This window comes from Heliangelus exortis, chromosome 1 (genome assembly GCF_036169615.1).
Source record: "Heliangelus exortis chromosome 1, bHelExo1.hap1, whole genome shotgun sequence".
Classification (NCBI taxonomy): domain Eukaryota; kingdom Metazoa; phylum Chordata; class Aves; order Apodiformes; family Trochilidae; genus Heliangelus; species Heliangelus exortis.
In genome coordinates this window covers 17,224,971-17,245,372 of record NC_092422.1, presented here as the reverse complement: position 1 = coordinate 17,245,372, position 20,402 = coordinate 17,224,971, and the positions used below count along the sequence as shown (strand labels likewise).

At 37.3% G+C, this 20,402-nt stretch overlaps 1 protein-coding gene across 1 annotated transcript in view; it reads right to left on the bottom strand.

Moving 5' to 3' along the window:
- Positions 1 to 455: 455 nt before the first annotated feature.
- RNF17 (ring finger protein 17) overlaps positions 456 to 20,402 on the bottom strand; it is a 44,519-nt gene continuing 24,572 nt past the window's right edge. The window contains exons 23-38 of the mRNA XM_071735159.1: positions 18,714 to 18,935; positions 17,681 to 17,831; positions 16,447 to 16,565; positions 15,841 to 15,931; positions 14,907 to 15,022; positions 14,316 to 14,593; positions 12,650 to 12,813; positions 12,014 to 12,133; positions 10,628 to 10,708; positions 9,760 to 9,885; positions 5,948 to 6,058; positions 3,833 to 3,989; positions 3,333 to 3,468; positions 1,851 to 2,040; positions 1,444 to 1,542; positions 456 to 1,117 (exon numbers count right to left, since the gene is read on the bottom strand). Coding sequence (XP_071591260.1) covers positions 1,447 to 1,542; positions 1,851 to 2,040; positions 3,333 to 3,468; positions 3,833 to 3,989; positions 5,948 to 6,058; positions 9,760 to 9,885; positions 10,628 to 10,708; positions 12,014 to 12,133; positions 12,650 to 12,813; positions 14,316 to 14,593; positions 14,907 to 15,022; positions 15,841 to 15,931; positions 16,447 to 16,565; positions 17,681 to 17,831; positions 18,714 to 18,935 — 2,158 coding nt within the window. The 3' untranslated portion in view covers positions 456 to 1,117; positions 1,444 to 1,446. The remainder of the gene's footprint in view (positions 1,118 to 1,443; positions 1,543 to 1,850; positions 2,041 to 3,332; positions 3,469 to 3,832; positions 3,990 to 5,947; positions 6,059 to 9,759; positions 9,886 to 10,627; positions 10,709 to 12,013; positions 12,134 to 12,649; positions 12,814 to 14,315; positions 14,594 to 14,906; positions 15,023 to 15,840; positions 15,932 to 16,446; positions 16,566 to 17,680; positions 17,832 to 18,713; positions 18,936 to 20,402) is intronic.

Here is a 20,402-nt window from a genome sequence, read left to right as displayed (position 1 = left end):
TGCAACAGCACACAGCACGTGTCTGATACCCCAGAGTATGTACTAGAACTGTGAAAGGAAACTTCCACTGCAGGTATAGACAGCTGAATGCCTCAGCAGCACTACTGAGGTTACACCCTGGACACTTGGCTTTCACTCATCTCCAGGGAAGAGACGTGTAATGGTTTCTATGTGCACAAACAGGGATACAAGCTGAAATGCTGAAGGTGCCCTCTGAACATCAGGAAACACTCCACTACTGTGAGGGTGATGGAGCATTAGCACTGATTACATAGAAATATTGCAGGGTCTTCATTTTTCATGTGTTTTCCTTGATAATCTAGATTAAATTCTTAATGGGGAGATTGAAAGAGCCTGAGCTTTTAGTGTGAAGGATATACTGCACTTGCACAATAGAGACATCCAAAGAAACCATACATGCTACAGCACTAAAGGAAAACAAGCTTTCAGATGCATGCAGAGTAAGCTACTGTTTATTCCAACACTTCCAAATGAACACTGCAGCTCCAGGAGCAGGAAGGAGGTGCAAGGACACTCAAAACAGAAAACAGTAGCAATACAAACACATTCCAGAATGAAGAAAAATACTCCCCCATCCCCAACAGTTCACTCCCATCCCAGACTCTGGTAATGGAAGTCTGTAACCAAATACACCTGAAACATAAACATGGGTTACACAGTAATAAAACTATCACCCTCCCTGTGAGTCTTCTAAGAAGATACCAGAACAAGTATGCTCAGCATCAGCTTTTTATCTATTTCTTTAATACTATGCACTAATTCCATCTACTCTTATGAAACAGATATGACAGAACAATACTAAAGACTCTATGGTAAAGAGATTGAGATGTGAATATATAGTAACACTATTTCAAGATTCAACAGTGTTGGGAATGTTGTCTGTAATAACAAGAATACTTGCTACATTGGAAGGAAAAGACTACAAAGCAGAGTTGGACAAGAAATTTGAAAATTCAAGTCTCCAGTATTCTCTGGAGGCAACACACACTGTAAAGCTTTTCATTTAATATATTCCCTGCTTGATGTGATCATTAACATCCATCTGTGAATATGGATCTGTCTGAGAAGCACTGGCACTGGACATTGAGATCAAATGCTGAAAATGAAGAAAAAAAAGATTTTGAGTGGACAGAGCACACTGTCACACATCTGGGTATTATCTTCAGTTAAGAGCAGCAAAAGCTCTTTGTTATAATGCCTGAGAGCTTTGCTTCAGTACCTATTAGTTCTTAAAGCTTTACTGTGGTCTTCAGTAATGTGTATGTCATGAAATTCTATTTTTTAACAGATTTTATTAAAAGAGCAGAAGTATGGACAGAGGGGTTGTTTTTCTTAATAGAGTTGTTAAGAGTACAGACTTTGTTTAGAGCTTCTGAAATCATACCTTTATATTGGTATGAATGTGTGATTCATGTTACTTACATGTCACTCATCCAGATCTGCAAGTCCCATCTCTACCAGTTTCATATGAACTAGATTGCCATCTTCATACAAAGAAATGGTGATCTCTGGTGAAAGAGCCTGAAAAGCAGTTGACAGTTTTGAGAGTAGCAGTTTTAAGTCTCAAGATAACCAGTGTACTAAAAGTTATTTTCTTGGTATACTCACTGCCTAAATGGAACTGTAAGTATACAAAGAATATTTCTCGTTTTAAGTAAAAGAAATTGGTTTTAAAAATAAGGGAAATGCTCAAACTTTTGTTTGCAGGATTAAGAAGTGTCACATGATTTTCTTCTCTCTGTCAGCACTCATTCATGATAAATAAATGGTTCAGTATTTTAAACTACAGGCTGTGCAAAAACTAGAAGAAAAAATAAAGTGCTTCTCACAAGTATGGATGCAGAGAGCTGTTTTCCCTCAAGGCAGTCGACCATGGTCCACAAAGCTTCCACACTCCATTCTGGGCAGTAAGGAATTCTTTCCACATCTCTGCCATATGAAGCAGGTTTAAATCCAAACAAGAGAGCTCGTACTGACTGAACAGGATACTTCAGCAGATAATAAGGGATGCGACGCAACCTAAAACAAAAAAAAAATATTGGCTGCAACAATCCACCCTTGTGTCAAGCTCAACTGTCAGTGTGGACATAAAGGCAGCTTAATGGTTCGGGCAGTAGAATTACAGTGTGGAAACTGGGATCAAGTCCCTGCTCTACAAGAACATGCCTGTGCTAGACCAAACAATTCATCAGGTAGGGCTAGGCCCTCTAGAGTACTTCAGCACAGTAACTTTCAAAAGGCAGGGGACTATGACACAGCCCACCAGGCATGCTGCCTCCCTGTGTCAGTGTCTGGGGAGGAGTCTCGGGTGCCCAACACAGGTATCAGCACAGGAATGCAAGAAGAAGTCATCACAATGCAGGCTCCAAATCCGATGCCTCCAGAAAATGACAAAGACCTTTGTGGTCTGAAATGCTTGATGCCCAGCAACTCTTGAACTCTTGACACACTACTGGTAACTGGTACCTTGGTTTTACATTACCACCTCCCCACTCTTCTTTTTATCCCAGAAGCAAAGGAATGGGGAAGCAAAGCAAGAAGTAGAACCCTGAAATAAAACACACTCTCCCATGACCCTAAAGTCCATGAAGCGGACAATCTGTTCAAATCTACATTTTTTTCCTAATCTTTAAACAAGGACCTGTAGATCCCCCAATGATCTCAAAAGCAAGACAGTGGGACTAAGCAATGGATGCATCAAGTGAAAGTACTTCAAGAGAGAAAATTCAGAACAAGCTTAGAGGACTATGAAAGCCTGGGGTGTTTGAGAAACTTAAATGATATCTGTGTGTCAGGACAGCAGCAGTTCCTACAGTGGCTCAGCACCAGGCAGAACAGGTATTTGAACTCCCAATTTCCCCACAAGCAGCAAAGGGTGTGTCCCACTCAGACGCTCCCTTATCCTACCCCCGGGTGTTTTCTCTACAGATTGCAGTGGCACGGGATCACAGGATTTGTTTTCACACCTGGAAGGCTCAGTCCCTGTTTTGTGTAAAATTCCTGTGTACAAAAGCAGATTATAAACCTGAACCTGCTTCACAGGTTGAGTAATCTGAAGATGATGGAAAATCTAATAATGGGCTGCTCAGAACAAATTGAGAAAGAGAAGTAGGTGCCCAACCCTACCCTGCAGACAGAAGTTATTTAACCAGCCAGCCACCTTTCTCTCCAACTGAAATCTAATGCTAGATAAATTGCTATAATAGATAGTAAAAAATAATATAAATGTAAAAATATATACACCTGTTTTATACTACGTATTCTATAAGAGTATATATACCCAGACATGGATTTTTTTCTTCCGCATTTACCTGCTTGTTGGAACAACTGAAAAACTACCATAGTCAACAAACTGAATGAGAATTGTAAGAGGGTTGAATTCTTCAATGGAGAGGACCTTTGCTCTATACCATAAACCATCCTGGTATTCTACAAGGCAAGGTGTATCTGTAAAAAGACAAAAAACCAACCATAATACCTCACTATACTCAGAAGCTAAAACTAACTTGAAAATCCATTTTACTTTGTGACTCTAAGTTTTTTTCTTTTCTAATTCATGCTGTTTTGTTTTATGCATTCTCCGATCCTCTCTGAAGTCCAATTCACAATCATTAATATGTGATTTAAGTCAGATTTCTCTGCTTTGCATGACAATGATGAGAGTTCATGAAAACTGCTTGGTTAAAACAGTGATCCAAACTTTTGCCTAAACAGAGAAATCCAGAATGAAAGCGAAGTGATGCTCTTCAGAGATAATCCCAGGCTTTTAGTACATCCTCATGTAACAACAGGGAAAATAACATAAATATACCTGTTTGGAACTGCGTTAGAGGAGGAAAAGACTCCACATTTTTATTGCACCATTTCAGGGCTTCTTCAAGGCTTCCCAACTCTGAGTCACAGTTAGCATCTCTCTCCGTGGCAGACTGCTTCATGAGGTTCTTGGAAGGATCAAAGCAAATATACACCTACTCAAAGAAAAAGCTCTCCTATTACAATTTTTGCAGATGACCTAGAACACCTGAATTCCCAAAGATTATTAGATTATTTGTTCCCATATGCAAAAGGTTCCAGCACATCATTGATCACCTTCTTTCCTCCATTGATAATAATTTAGTATTAATTTTTTCCCCAAAAGCAGAAGACAGTCATAATTGATAAACACCACTTCTCAATGTTAAAATACAAGGATGAAAGGAATGCAGAGAATGCTAGAGAATATACCCATGTAAGAAGTCATAGCTGGGTCTTGGATTCCTCCCTCCTGCTGTATGGCAAATAACCTCACATCATAATACCAAACCAAATACTAAAGTTACTTAAAAAAGAACTTTGCAAATGGTGGGTTTTTTGCTATGAATATTTTCCATTCACCTCGTGTATTACTGGATCATCAGCATAATGCTGTAGGATAAAGAAATGAAAGTACAAACAACATGCTAATTAAAATCTACACAACAGCATCTACCTGAAATGCCTTAAAAAGCCAACAGAGCCATTTCAGAGCATTTAGATTTTTACTGATAGTCCAAACAAAGGAGTAGCTTATTATTTTTTCTAGACTCAGAATTGCAATTCACGAGCCAGAAAGAAAATGAATTTTAATACTCTAACTTGTACACAATGTAATTAAGGACCAACTCCATCATACAATTGCTACTTAAATCTACAGGAGCTGTTTATAATTATTTAATAATTATAAATAATTATTTTATAATTATTTATGTTCAAAAGCAAGAGTTCAAATCATTTGCACAAAATGAACAAAAATATTACATTTCATGTGTCTTTCAGAATTTAAGAAAAGCCATTTTCTAAGATAATCAAGCACTTCCATCTTCTTAGTTGAAACCATTTTTATGCACACTATACTTTTTTTCTATATATATATACTCAAGTGAATTAGTGGGGTGAATTTATATCAGATCATGATGCTGAATTCAAAGCAATCATTTCAGTACAATAACTTTAGTTTACAGTTTTACCAAAAGAATGAACACAAGCACTCCAGTATCAATCAATCAATCAATCCACTTAGATGATGTTAGATTTTTGTAACATATTCCACTTCTCACTGCTTCCTGATCTCCTGTTTCATCATTCAAAGTCCACATAGGAATTTTTTATTTGATCCATGAATATCACATTCCAACTTTCACCTGGAAGATTATTGTGTGGATTTACATGAAGGGCCATGATAAATCATCAACTAAAGGCAATAAAATGGCAGGAAATGTTCCCCTTACTGTACAATATTCCAGTAATTTTATTTTTGAAAAACAAAATAGAATGGTTTGGGTTAGAGGGATCTTGAAGATCATCTAGTTCCAACCCCCTGCAATGGGCAAGGACACTCCCTATGGACCAGGTTGCTCAAAGCCCCATCCACCTGGCCTTGAACACTTCCAGGGATGGGGACATCCACAACTTCCCTGGGCAAATATGGATTGCATACAGTATGACTCAATTTAATCCTCAGCTAGGTTCTTTGACACAAAAACAGTCTTTACTTCAACTGGATCAGGACCAGTTACAAAGCTTTGTTATTTTTGGTAGTGGTAGTATTAACCAGAGCAGTGTGGTAAGAGAAGAATAAAGAAAAGAGAAATCTTTACTGTGCTGCTAAGTTAAAATCAAATTACCTATTTTCTTATTATGCATAGCAAGTACCAGACTGCAGTATTATAATTCTTAAAATGAATTTTTTAGGGAAATGCTCAGTATTTATTTCTCTGCCCCCACCCAAGAGGGTATTTCAACTCATTCAGACATCGATGCAGAACCATCTGCATCAGCAACTCAGTAGCATTTTGCAACCTAATTCTTTTTGTATTATCTAAAAGTGTTAGGCATGATTTCCTGTTCACCAGTATGATGGAACTGCAACATTCCTGTCTGTAACATATGAGATTTTTACAAAACATACCTCCTTAGGGGACACCAAATGGGTCACTCTGACAGGAAAGATATCTCCTGGAACAGGCAGTGGAGGCAGTGTGTATGAAGGTGAAACAAGAATGTCTCTCTGAAGTAGGTCCTAGAGCAACACAAGACTTTAGTCAAACATCATTATTTAGTAAAAAAATGCAAAATACCTTTTGTATGACTTATGGTTCAAAGGAGTTATCTAATAATATAAATAGTATGTCCTTGATGAAAAAAAAAATCAGCAACATTTCCTTTTAATACTATGGTTTTTTTAAAAGGTTTAACTAGAAGATAACAGAACTAGTTAATTAACAACTAAAATATGAAGAATGTATCTTTGAAACAGTCCTAGCACACTGATTTGCTAACTTGATCGCCACTAGTTCAAAAAGTGCATTAAGTATGGAATTTCCTTTAAAGATAACAATATTTAAAAATAAAATTCTAAAATAATAGCAATTATTTAGCACAGATTAACCTGAATGCCACTGTCAATGCCACTGCAGCTTGCCAGATTAAGTTACTCTTTAAGAAAAAGGCAAAGGGTAATTTAACTTCCTAGTCACCAATATTATCACCCTTTTTAAAAGGTAACAGATTTGGCTAATTACAGATACCTGTTGTCTCCTTAGCATAACATGCTTCATTCTGTCTTCTTCCAGAACCACATATTTAACAGTTTGGATTCTAGATGCCATTAAGTCATTAGGTTCATAACAAAATAAACCTTGGTGAATTAAATTATCCCTTTATAAGGATATATAACTCAGCTGGATCGATGTCATGAATACAGCTCCAATTCTTTATTGTACTTTGAGACATTATAAAGTTACAATTTCTCCAAAATACATTTTATTTTTACACACTGATCTGATTAACAGTTTTCATTACACCCAGGACAAAAAGAAAAGTAGAAGCAATCAGATATATAATTGCAAAATGAAACAATACATTCTGACCCTTTCTTCCCCATGTGTTATCTGATATAGAATACAGTACAGAAATCCACTACATTCCTCAGACCAAACTAGGAAAAAAACCAGCTTTTCCATTGAAAGAATATACTTCTATGATTAAAAAAATCTTATATTGAAAAATGGCACTAAAGAAAGTATGTCTGACTGTATCACAGATACATACAAACTAAATGCCAGATTTCTGCAAAACAAATCAGGAACACTGTGACAGGCCACCCGACTACAACTGGCTCCAAAGATCCAACTTAAATTACAGCTCATTCCCAAGTGAGCACTGCAGGCAGCTCAACTGGGGATCTCAGTTGGCTCTCGTGTCTTTGAAAGAAAATCTGCATTTGCATTTTTGTCAACTTTTCTTATTGTCAGCAGACTGATTACTGCTAGATCTACCACATGTAGGCACTGGTGGTCCAGTTGTAAATACTGATAATAAAAACAAGTTCTGCCAAGACATCTTCAGGAGTTATCTAGTTCAAACAGCTGTCTCCCATCCTTTCTGCCTTATGTCTGTTTTTTTCTAGAAATGGCTTACATTCCTCACTACTTCTGTAAAGCCATATCAGAAATTATGTATTCTTAACATATAATTTACACACTGTATATCATTGTATACTTAATAAGGCAACACAAGAGTGCTTTTCAGCATGAAGAATTTAATCCAAACTAAGTAAATGGTAGGCTGCAGTGCAGTGTGTTGTACTTCCTTCTCTACCACATGCAAAGCTTTGTTTGCAAACAGCCCACACGAGCCCAGCCAGCAGTGTGAGGCAATCAGACATCTTTAGGAAGATGAAGACCAAAGTTACAGCAAGTCTCAGATTCTGTATTTCCCTGAAACAGACAAAGGTATCTTACATTTACTCTCATATTGGCAAAAATCAGGCAGAAAGAGCTTTGTATCTAGGTGTTTGCACAATGATTTCCTACTAGTTTTGGTGAAAACACCAGTAATAGAAAAAGCCTTCTTGGTGTCAGAGATGGTAGGACTTAGGACTCACACAGCTGGCCTGCAACACACATGGCTGGCCTTCAACTTATGACAAGTTATCTGAAACCCCTGTCTTTCATCCAGACTGTTCTAATAAATTACTTACACAAAACCACAATCCTAAGCTATCTAGCAGGTCACACAGATAATTTGTTTTGGAGGAATCAGCCCTTTGTATACTGCTGCTTCTCTGCCTGAAAAGACACTGATCTCTAGTACTGCAGGCAGGCCAAGAAGCTCCTGATCACACTGCAAGTGTTCATGTGACTCTAAGTCAGAAACATAAAAAATGCCTTTGCATGAAATCTTTTCAGCATTGTCTATGCTGTCATTTCAGAAGACTGGTGCTAACTAAATAAACACGGCCAGTATGTCAACAGCAGTCTGAAGCACATTTCTACTCTGACCTAAATTAATGGACTATTCAGAAAACAAAATAGCACTGGCTTTTTGCAGGGGTGAATTAAAATGTGCAGTCTGTCCAAGTGTGTGTTCAGATTATTATCTAAAATCTTAAAAGCAGCTTGAGCTCTGGATGTTTTGTTCCTTTCCTGGTTGACAACTGACCACCTAGGATATTATTTTCTTAACAAATAGTTCCAAGCCACTTACTCCTGGAATGAATCTGCTTGATGCTACATTCCTTGCTGAAAGTATTCCAGGCTGTCTGAATGCATCTTGCTTACAACATTCTTACATGGCTGTATTTTTGTTTTGCAAATTTAATTTTCATCCTAATGGTACCATCTCATTTCAAGACCCATATTTAGTCTGCTGAAAGTTTAGTGTGATGTGCTGACTTTATGAAAATGCAACAAGAAACTTTTTACAATTAGGTTTTCCATGGTTACTTAAAAAATCTCTCAGTGTACTAGGGCCAACTGCACCACAAGCCCTCTGGCACACACACCAAGATTTACTTCAGCAATGACAGCAGCATACTCTGTATTGTAAAATTCTTTTCTGAAGCAGAGATTCATGTTGGAATAAAAAATACACTGGCAGGTTTAACCAGAATTAAGAAAAAAAAGGCAACAAAATAGCCTCTGTAATTCAAATAAGCTTTATCCTCAAGAAAAATATTAAATACAGAGAAATTACCTTTTTTTTTTTTTTGTGTTAAGACAATGAAGTTTGATGAAAATTTCAACACCAGATGAATATCCCAGACACTTGGAATGAAGAATCTAGGTAACCCCCTTAGAAATCATTAGAAGTCCCTTAGAAATCATTAGGTTTACACTGAAATATTTAAGTTTACTTTAATATCTCCATCATTGGGGTACATTTCTACAATTAAAAAATTCCTTCAAGTGACAGAAATATTACCCTGCTCCTATCCTTTTAAGTTTTAGAGGAACCCAAAACCAAATTGGATTTTGAGCAGAAATGCAAAAAATTTATTTTCAGTAAGGAGCCCAAGAACAAACTCTTGCCAATCTGCTGTTCAAAGAATCACAGAATGTTTTGGGTTGGAAGGGCCCTTAAAGGTCACCTAGTTCCAACCCTCCTGCATGAGCAGGGACACCTTCCACTAGATCAGGTTTCTCCAAGTCCCATCCAACCTGGCTATGAGTATTTCCAAAGGCAAGGGCATCCACAGCTTCCCTGGGCAACCTGTGCTAGTGTCTCACCACCCTCACTGTCAATACGCCATACAATCTTACCAACACATCATACCCACACTTGTTATGCTACAGAGCTGTGTACTTATTCTTACTGCTGTTTACATCACAAAGATGCACAGAAAAATAAAAACAATAAACCAAAGGTCACAACAAGCAACTGAGTAATCTTTTTAATGTCAGAATAACAGTGAAGGACACACACACATGAAAATCTCACCATTTCTGCTATGTCCAGACAATCTTCAGCCACACAGTATTTCTGGTATGCCATGAAGGAAGAAAGTGACATTCCACCAAAATACAAGTTGATGGACAATTTGCCCCATGGATCATCTGGTAATTCCTACTTATACAAGACAAAATAAGAGTAAGGCTTTAGAAACAATGACCAGAAAATTCAAACCTGCCATTCCTAAATGCACTATAGTCATTCAAAGATACAAAAGCAGTCAAGATGGTTATTAACATCAGTTGTGACACAGATGGGACACAGCTGCATCTCTGGTACAGCAGCAACAACTACTCACTATAACCAAAACATTATCCCATGTTTGCTCACTCAACAATAAATCATTCTCTTTCATGATAATTAGAAGTCAATTTATCTGAAATGCAGGTTTTCAGACAATACAGATTATGTGTTTCCACATAATGTTCATATAAGAACAAAAGCATTTCATATGTAATTATCACAGAATCAAAAATCATAGAATAGTAGAATGATTTGGGTTGGAAGAGACCTTAAAGATCATTTAGTTCCAACCCCACTGCTATGCCAAATTTTAATAACATTTGATTTAGAAGACTTGATGCTGTTGGTAGGCAGGTTTATTGTCAATGACAAAAACAATATAAACAGGACCAAAAAACATTAGTACCTCTAAAGGATATATTTAAGGTCTGTAAACTATAAGAAAGGGCAAGTCATAGGAGAATTAACTTTAGTTTTGGATTTTATCTAAGAAATACATTTACTGCTACACTCCTTCACCTATTATTCTTAATGCAAGATAAAAGAAGTGAGGAAAAAATAAAAAAGAAAAAAACTCCTAAGACTGTTCACTTCTATGAATAAATGAAGCTACCTGAACATGTATTTCAACTTCTTCATTTTTAAGTAGTACCTGAAGGCAATCTATTGCATCCTGCTGCCAAAAATTTCCAATCTATTTGGCAAAAAGGAAGAAACACATTGAGATGCTGACAAGTAATACTCTTAATATCAGTAACACAGTAAGATGAAAACATGTGCCTATCATTGAAAAACTTCCTTGAACACACAGATCACTAGCTGGATTTGTTTACAGCAGTTTAAACATTAACTACTAATTTGGTACACTGAAACTTACTGTTTGACAAAGCCAACCAGCTATATTTGAATTTTAAAGTGACTTAGAAAGAGATGCTGCTTGCCAAGTCTAGCCTTTATTATATATATAATAATGTATGTGTGCACAATTAACCAAAACATAACCCAAAGATACTGAATTGCACTTGAAGATAGCATAACAAACAGCACAAACAGGATACTTTAAATAGTTTTATAAGCCTACGGGTTGGGAGGCAAACAGATATGGCTGGGAATAAAAGTGTCTTAATCTATCAGAGTAATTACTTCCAGAAATAAAAAGTTTTTCTTTAAAATTAACCTTAAAAATAAGCCAGTAATTTCACTAATTCACATTTACTAAATGCACCATTTATGTTTCAGTAAGAAGTGATGATACATGAAGATGTTATTTAAATGTTTCCATGACCTGAAGCTGTGCCAAGGGAGGTTTAGGTTTGCTATCAGGAAGCACTGCCTCAGAGAGGGTGATCAGGCACTGGAATGGGCTGCCCAGGGAAGTGGTGGAGTCACCATCCCTGGAGGGGTTTAAGGAAAGGCTGAAGGTGGCACTTAGTGCCATGGTGCAGCAGCCAATGTGGTGCTGTTAGATCACAGGCTGGAAATGATGACTTCACAGGTCTGTTCCAGCCTCAATAATTCTGTGATTCTGTGATACCAACTACTTACTAAAAAAACTCTTAACCAGTTCACTTCTATTACATTGGCACTACCAATTGCTTCCTGCACAGCTAGGTTTAGAATGACAGAAACACTTCCGTGGGACTTGAAGATTTACAATTTCCTGACTGTTCTGCATTAAGAAATCCAGGCCTTGCTTTTGGTTACTAATATTCCAAAATGAACTACTACTTCAGAGTATCATCCTGCCAATTACTGCCATGTCCTGTCTCACAAAGATTTAATTCTGATGGCAGCTGCTTTTGAAGCACGGCCACTTCATAAAGCCACCTGGAATGTTGCACTAAAAGGCTGCCTTGCTGAAATGCTCCTCATCAGCTATTTTCTGAATCCTTGTAAGTAAGAAAAACACTGGCCAGCAGTCTCAACCTTTGTATGACAAAACAGTGTCTCAGCTGCAGTAACTACCCACTAAAACATCTTCAAATTTACCAGTACTCACTGGTACTGTCTTGTAGAGCTGACATGGTATGCAAAATGGAGGAATATCAATGTACAATGTAGTTGGATACAGATGACAAGGAGGAATCCTCTCTATGCTGCCATGGTCTATGTACTGTACCTGTATAGAAAGAAGAATTATTTCCTGCAATAATTCCTCTTTTTTTAACATTAAGTAAGAGAAAGCATTTATTTACAGCATTCACTTTTCTACAAGAAAAAATAATCAATAAGTGATGTGACTAAGTGGGAAACAGAGAGGATTACAAAAGTGGTATGGTAGATTAAAAGTTCAGTTCCTAAACTTGTCTTGGAAAAGATCCTACTGTTTTGTGTAATTACCTACAGCAGTTTAAAACAGAAAGAAAAAAAATTTGTGAACTAGGATCATATCAAACTTGCAAATCCACATTCTAAAAACCATAAGCACACTTAGGAGTTATGGGAAGATTAATTGCTAATTAGAAAATGTAGTTGTATACCTGTGTGGCAGTAAGAATTCAAAGCTAAGACAGCCACTATTTTTCAGGTTGAGAGTAAAACCTAAATATTTTCAAAGCTTTGTTGTTGTTTTTTTTTTTTTTTAACATACACGTGCATATGTTTACAAACACACACAACATATAATCAAACTTACCTGGAGAGTACTAACACCAAGTTCTATAATTTTGCCTCGATACCACATGGTATCTGATCCTCTTATAACACAAGCTTCTCCCTTTTTCCAGCAGTAGGGATCCAGAAGACCAAGGCATTTGAAGTTACTTTGTATTTCAGCCATCAATTTGTTTAGTTCGATTTCTGGGTAGGGGGAAGAGGGGAATAATAATTAAAAAAAAAATCAATACAAAATAGTCTGTAATGTATTAATGCAAATTATTTCAATCACTAAACCCCAGTAAATTCTGATGAAGACATGTATAAACACATAACAAATGTGCCACTTCAAAAAGTATTTTCCAACACTGATACAATATGTATGTTAAGCATGCAGTATATGCAAACACATTACTACTTAAACAAAAAGTAAACTGTGTTTCCAATTTTGAAGCCACTAGCAGCTCAGCTCAGGGTTCTAATCTTTGAGAAGGGTCTATAAATTTTACAATTGACATCTTGGCAGCACTATTACAAGACTCTGTGAAGAAGAGGACAAACTCCCAGAAGCACTTGTAGGACATGATGAAATAACACAAAACAGGTATCTTGAAGACCCTCTTCTGCTATGGGTAGAACAGACAGCAACAAGTGCAAAACGAAGTCTTGGGCTAGAGCAGTTGCTGCACGCTGAATTTCAAAGTTTTATGATATGATCAAACAGCTAAATGTATTTGTAGAATTAAAAAGAAATATTAAAAAATAATGTTCTCATACAGGAACCTCTCTCTAAACTACAATATGTTACTATGTACTGAACACTGACACGGGATCTGTCAGATCAAAACATACCTCTTTCAAAAAGTACAAACAGAAAATCATAGGAAGTTGGGGGTTGGAAGGGACCCCAAAAGATCATTGAGTCCAACCCCCCCTGCCAGAGCAGGGTCACCTACAGCAGGTCACACAGAAATATGTCCAGGTGGGCTTTGAATGTTTCCAGGGAAGGAGATTCCACAACCTCCCTGGACAGCCTGTGCCAGTGCTCTGTCACCCTCACAGTGACAAAATTCCTAATATTTATACGGAACTGCCTATGCTCCGGTTTATAACCACTGCCCTTTGCCCTGTATCAATATACAGAATCTATCACAGAACAATGAGTCCAAGGAAACTGGGTACTGAGCTCACACTGAAGAAACAAGACATTCCAATCATACTTGAGAACCAGGCTAACTTCTGACAATCCCCAAGACTGCTATTTCATGATTATTAGTAAAATATATCACAATCTCAACATTACTGAAAACACTTGCTGCTTTACTCAACACTGCCTAGAGATGAGGCAGGTAACCCATCCATCCAAGCATCCAACCCAAGTTTTTGGGTTTCTTGTGCGAGTGGAAGGACAGGGAATCACATTTGGATGGGTTGGAGGGCAGGTTGCTACCTGCTGGGGACATGAGCTACCTTTGTGGGGAACGCTGGGGACCTGTAAGGCACAAGAAGCCCTCAACCCCACGCCGAAGGCAGCCATCCTCCAGCAGCTATCCTCCCCCTACAGGATATCCTCCCCCAACAGGAATCCTCCAGGACTATGTTCTGATAAAGAACACGTATACCAGAACACGTATCTCCTATATTCTGACACACCGAAGCTATACAGATTCATAAACATAAATGTATTGTCTTTTAGGTAATCTTACCAGATGATTTTGGTATTACGTAAATAGTTCCATCAGGTCCAACACAGCTTACTACAGCCTGAAAGATTTTTGCTTTAGGTATAACAGGACATTTATATATTCCATCCATTCCTGATTTTTGTGCACTCTCTGAAACAGTGATGTCTTCTTCTGACACAGTGCTGGGTTTTGCAGACGCAGTTTCTGAATTACAGCCATCTGGTTCTGTGTTCCCTTGCTCTAGATGTGCTTTAAGATGTTCCTTGGAGACTGAGCAAGCCACATCACCTTTATCAGTTCTAGCAGAATCAGTCAAATCATATAAACATATTAACTGACAAAGAACTTGAAAAGTGCAACAGAAGAAAAAAAGAAGCAAAAAAGCAACCACACAGAGATGGCAAATACTTGTTAAAATACTGTCAGACATCTCATCTACCAACATAAAGCTGAATTGTGCAATGGATACAATTGATGTTATACTCAGGGAAGTTCACTAGATAACAGTTCTGTTGCTACATATGCTGTAGAAGACAATCCAGATTTTTGTATTACATATTAGCTTATCACAATATAAAACTCTGAAAGAATATAAAAGAAAAGCATCCAAACCTTCTGCTTCTAAATGCCAAACCCTTCTGAATAAGGTGTTCTGAAATATCAATCACATCTCCTGTTTCATCTTTGCAAAAAATTTTCACAGGCAATGCACAAGACCCATCACTTTCCTGTAAATAAATGAGAGCCAGACAACATAATACAATCTGCATTTCCTCTAACCTACAGGTGTATTTTTCACTTTACTGGTCCTGACTGCAAATGAGACATTATTGAAGAATTGATGCCTGCATCAGAAGACACAAAATTTATTTAATCCATGTCACAGTTCCATAATTTTACCAACTGTTCTGAACTCTACCAACTTTTCATTAAAAAAAAAGTAACAGAATAAAACATCACCTCTTCCCTCAGCTGTTTTATTAGAATGAACTGCCAAATACTAATTTTCTTCTAGCAGTAGCCTTAAACCTACTCATACATAACTTTGCTCATCAGTGCTTTTATTTCCAGACACACCTCAATGGAAGCTGCCAAAAGACCTGAAACAAATCAAACCCTCATAGAAATTCAGGGTCTAAATTTCAGTGGCAGAAATAAATCATTAATGATGTACAGCACTGGACGTGTTCTTTCAGTTTCCAAGGCTTGAAAACTAATACAGTACCTGCTGAAATTATTTTCATCAATAACATGCACATACTGCTCATAACCATAAAAGTTGTCAGCATCCAGTAATCCCAAGGACATAAATACTATTCTTCAGCAACTAAATATACCCAAGACTGTTCTTCCCACACTGGATAACCAAACTGCTCTAATGCTGCAGTGAATCATGAAAATAAAGCAGAAAAATGAAAAAGCATCTTTTTCTCTACAACAAACAACAATCTAAACAAGTTGCACCTTTCAAAAGCAAAAATATTCAGAAAAAAAAATTAACAAACTGTTATCAATCTTACAAATACCACTGGCTTTGATTACAAACCTGTATGATTATTTTCACTTGTGCCCCTGTTAGGTAATAGGATAAACATTCACACACTGTTGCTGTCCACTGCATGCTTCCACCTGTTGGTCTAACATAGAAAAAATCGTAATACCCTATTAGTACAAGAAATTGTCATCTTTGGGGGTTTACTACAAGCCTTTCCCTATACTGAGATTTTTTTTTTTGCTTTTCCCAGAAACCCTTGTACCATGAGGTTTCTTACAGTCTAGAAAAGAGAGACTTTCTCTGTATCTTCATGAGATTTGATTATCTCAAATTCTAAACTAGTGAAAAAAATAGATTTATAAAAGAAAAACTTCTATAATCTGTACAGTAGCCTGTAATTAATCCTATAAATACATTTATTTTCTATAGCACTGTTTCTGCTTCACAGATGTGCAGCATAACCCTTAGGGGAAGAAAAAAAAAGCAAAAAAAAAAAAAAAAGCAAAAGAAAAAAGCAGTGCACCTGCCATCCCATTTCCTCTTTATTCAAAAAGCAAACCACATCCTCATCTTAGATAATCAGTGCTAATGCATGAAAATATTAAGTTATGTAATTTTTGTGTCTAATACTGCTACTCAGTATGAGGGAAAGGCTACCTTATATCTGCCAAGAAACATTCTATTCCTAATGTCTTAATTCTCTTCATATTTTCCTTGAGTTTTCTTAGACAGCTGATATCCACTGTTTTTTCAGCTCCAAAATCATAAAGTATTACCTGTTACAGACAAGAAACACCATGAAGAAGAAAAAACCCACCCTCTTAATATTATCTGTAATGAATTATAATTCATAATATAATATAATTATAATTCATAGCATGCCCGAATAGGTAAACAAAATTCAAGCAAGCATTACATGACCAGGATTCAACAAATTGCCTTTGCACTGAAGTACTCCAACATACAATACAAATGAGTGTTGAGTACCAAGACACCAAAACACAAAAATGTGCTCAAAGGGGATCTAGCAACTTTATAGAGGCTATTACTCAAGTAAGAAAATTTCTCTCTCCCTGCTTTGATGTTGTTGCATTTCAATTTGTAAACCTAGAAATGCTGCAATAGCTCCCCTTGACCCCTTGGTTTTTATTCTGACGTGGTTCAAGAACTGTTTGAGGGCTCTTAGACTCAGCAGATGATACAAAGCAGAAGCATAGAATGTCCCAATTCTGTTTCCTACCAAGAAGACCAATGGGACAATCTGATGATGGTGGAGGGAACTAATGGCAAACCAGTCCTGGATTATCTGTAGGATTAAAAAGCCACTCCAACTACTGAGGTAAGTAGCTAGTAGTAAGATAGTTTCAAGAAATGCGTCTTGTGGTCTTCCTTGCTTTTTTTCAAATGAATGCAAAATGTATGCTTAAATCATCACTGTATGAAAAATTTCTGTGGAAAATGTTACATGTAGGTATGGCATCACCACCAGTTTAGGGTTCAAGGGACAGTATGACTACATGTGCTCCTGTGGTGCTGCACTTGGTACAACTGGCTCCACCTTTCATAAAGTCGGAATTAATGTGACCCTCAGGCTTACACAGCTTCTGGAACCTAATCTAAACTGTTAGGCTATAGTTTGAGAATCTGCATCATGTTTAAAAGTGTAAACATAACAGAAAATTAGCCCCAGGACCCTTCCCCCACTACCGGGTTCTCTGCTAAGAGCATCTGAACTTTGATAAGACAGTAATCTTACTTCCAGCAACCCAAGAGAAGCAAACAGCTGCACGAGAAAACACTAAGACAGAGAAGCTAAGATCTGGCACTCTTTTCATCAATGAATGCTTACGAACTATAGCAACTATGAGCCCTTTTATGGTAACAGGTTTACCTCTGCACTTGTTTCAGAGACAATCTTGCTTATTTGACCTCTTTGCCACTGCTTCAAATCACTTATGTAAACAGCACAGTGCATACCACTTTCCCACTTCACAGACTGTGGCTGGGAGTCTTTGTAGATGACAGCCATCCTCTCCTGTAAACTAACATTTAGAAAAACCACAATTTTATGGAGGTAAAATCCATAGAAGAAAGAGTTTACTTAGTCCATTAACTGCTTAAGTAAGACACACAGCATTGCAGTTTTTCTTCATGACATGATTGACATACAGGAACTGAAGCTGCAAAACACATACTATCTGATTAAAATTCTGTAGAACTATCATGTTTTCTTAAGCAAAGGAATTAATCTGAGCGGCCCTGACCCTACTGTATACCACAATTTGAAAGATGCATTGTTTTTTCTCAAACTTGGCAGTGTGTTACTCATTTAGTGTCATGATTAATTCAATGGGACTCTAGGTAGCTACATGAAAGAAAGTAAAAAATTGAAAGGAGAAATAAGATGCAGAACATAAGCAACATTCACTAAAAAATGGTATTTCCACTTAGCTATCTTCAAAAAGTACACACTATTAACTAAATGTTACCTAAACATCTATCAAAGGAAGGTTAATATACTATGGCTAGAAATTTTCTTCAAACTTTCTTAATAGTGTATTATAATCATGTCCAAAACAGAGTAACTTGAAGTTCTATATTATTTACCAAGGTTTTTAACAGAGGAATGGTGAGGATAAAGGAAAGAGCAGAAAGATTTAATCTTTCTGTATAGTGTTTCATTGATCAGGCTGCAATACTTAGAAATAGAGGACTTAGATCATGTACTTAATTTGGAATCACAAAAATTTAATAAACCACAACATAGTGCCAATCTTTCCTCAACAAAGCAATGTAAGACAACAGCATTTAAAAGAGTACCAAGCACCAAATGCAACCCCCTAATTGGAATTTGCTCTAACTATACTTCACCAGTTTGCAATAAGAACACATTCACTGAAGAAAAATTCCTTGAATTTTATTACCTTTTCAGTATACTTTCTGATGACAGCCACTGTATAAAAATTTTACTGGGAGAAACAACATGACCAATTCTCACTTGCAGCTCTTTTTTAGAAAGAGATTTTACATCTCTCTCATCCACAGATTCCATGCCAACAGGATTTAGTGTTTCCGAGGTTTCAGAAATTCCATCTAGCTGAACATCCCATATTTCCTTGGGCTTTACAACAGTAATTTCAGTGTATCTATAAAGACCATAAAGTAATTAGAACAGAAAGTTCAAACACATTCCTAACGGTGAAAAAGAGCTCAGTAATCACAGTTCAACATGAGAGGAATCACTTAACGTGAGGAGGAGTGAAGCATAATCACAGAATGTTTAGGTTGGAAGAGACCTACAAGATCATCCAGTTCAGCCTTTGACTAATACCACAGTCAACTACCAAACCATGTCCTTAAGGACCAGGTCCAAATGCCTTTTAAATACCTCCAGGGCTGGTGACTCTACCACTGTCCTAGTCAGGCTATTCCAAAGCCTAACAACCCTCTCGGAAAAAAGTGTTTCTTAACATCCAGCCTAAACCTCCCCTGGTGCAGCTTCCATCCATTTTCTCTGGTCCTATCACAGTCCATGAAGGAGAAGAGGCTGTTTCCCTCCTTGCTCCAATCTCCCTTGAGGTAGCTGAATAGAGCTATAAGGTATTCTCTCAGCCTCTTCTTGTCCAGATTAAACAAGTAACAGAAAAAAAAAACCAAAACAACAAAAGACAAAGACATTTCCAAATGCTACTTTCATCATTATCCCTCCACAGGACATGTCTGAGCCTTTCAGTGAAGCCAGTGGCACCTCTAATTTAATGAAGAGCGGACAACAACAGGGAGAGAAAGGAGGGAACAGAGGAGAAATAGTGTAGGTATTCTGTAAGTAGAAGGTATTTTGTGAAAGAACAAGGAAACCTGAGGCCCATGGAGGGCCCACACCAGAGCACAGGAAAAGAGCTAGAAGGGAGCAGCAGGGAGAAATTGCTGTCTTGACCTCGACTGCCTGCACTGCTCACTGCCTCGCTGAAGGGACTGAATGTAACCTGGATGCAGGAGGGGCTGGAGGGATGCCAGGAGTGACCCTGAAGCTGAGAAAGGGGGAGGGACAGGTGCTATAAATGTTTCTATTTTGAGTTCCAATGCCTGAATCATCAATTAAATATTCATGCTAATTAGTAATTAAGCATGTTAATTTCACTCTGTTTCACCCACAAAAGTACCTGCTAAGTGATTTCCCTGCCCTTATTTTGACCCATCAGTTTTCTATCTCCTGTTTCCTCTATTTTCATCCCAGTTCAACTAAGGAAAGGGGAGTGACCAAAAATCCACATTAGTAAAATTATCATCACAGCAACTTATATTAATGTAACAATCCACTCATTTGCAGGCTGCAAGCAGGTACCTGCTGCACCACAAGAAAACACCCTACTGACAGTGACAAAACAATTCAGCTGTTCAGGCTTAAGTAAAGCTTCTTAACTTTACAAAAATCTTATTAAAAATTGCAGAAGCAGCCAAAGTGTTACTAGGGTTTTGTTTTATTTCTGAACTAAGAGAAGAAAATCCACTTATTTGCTTCTTCCCCAAAAAAACCCAAGTTCAGGAGTTCTCTTTTGGAATTAACACTTTCTATTTAACAGTCTTTTCTTATTCTAATTAGCATTAAAATA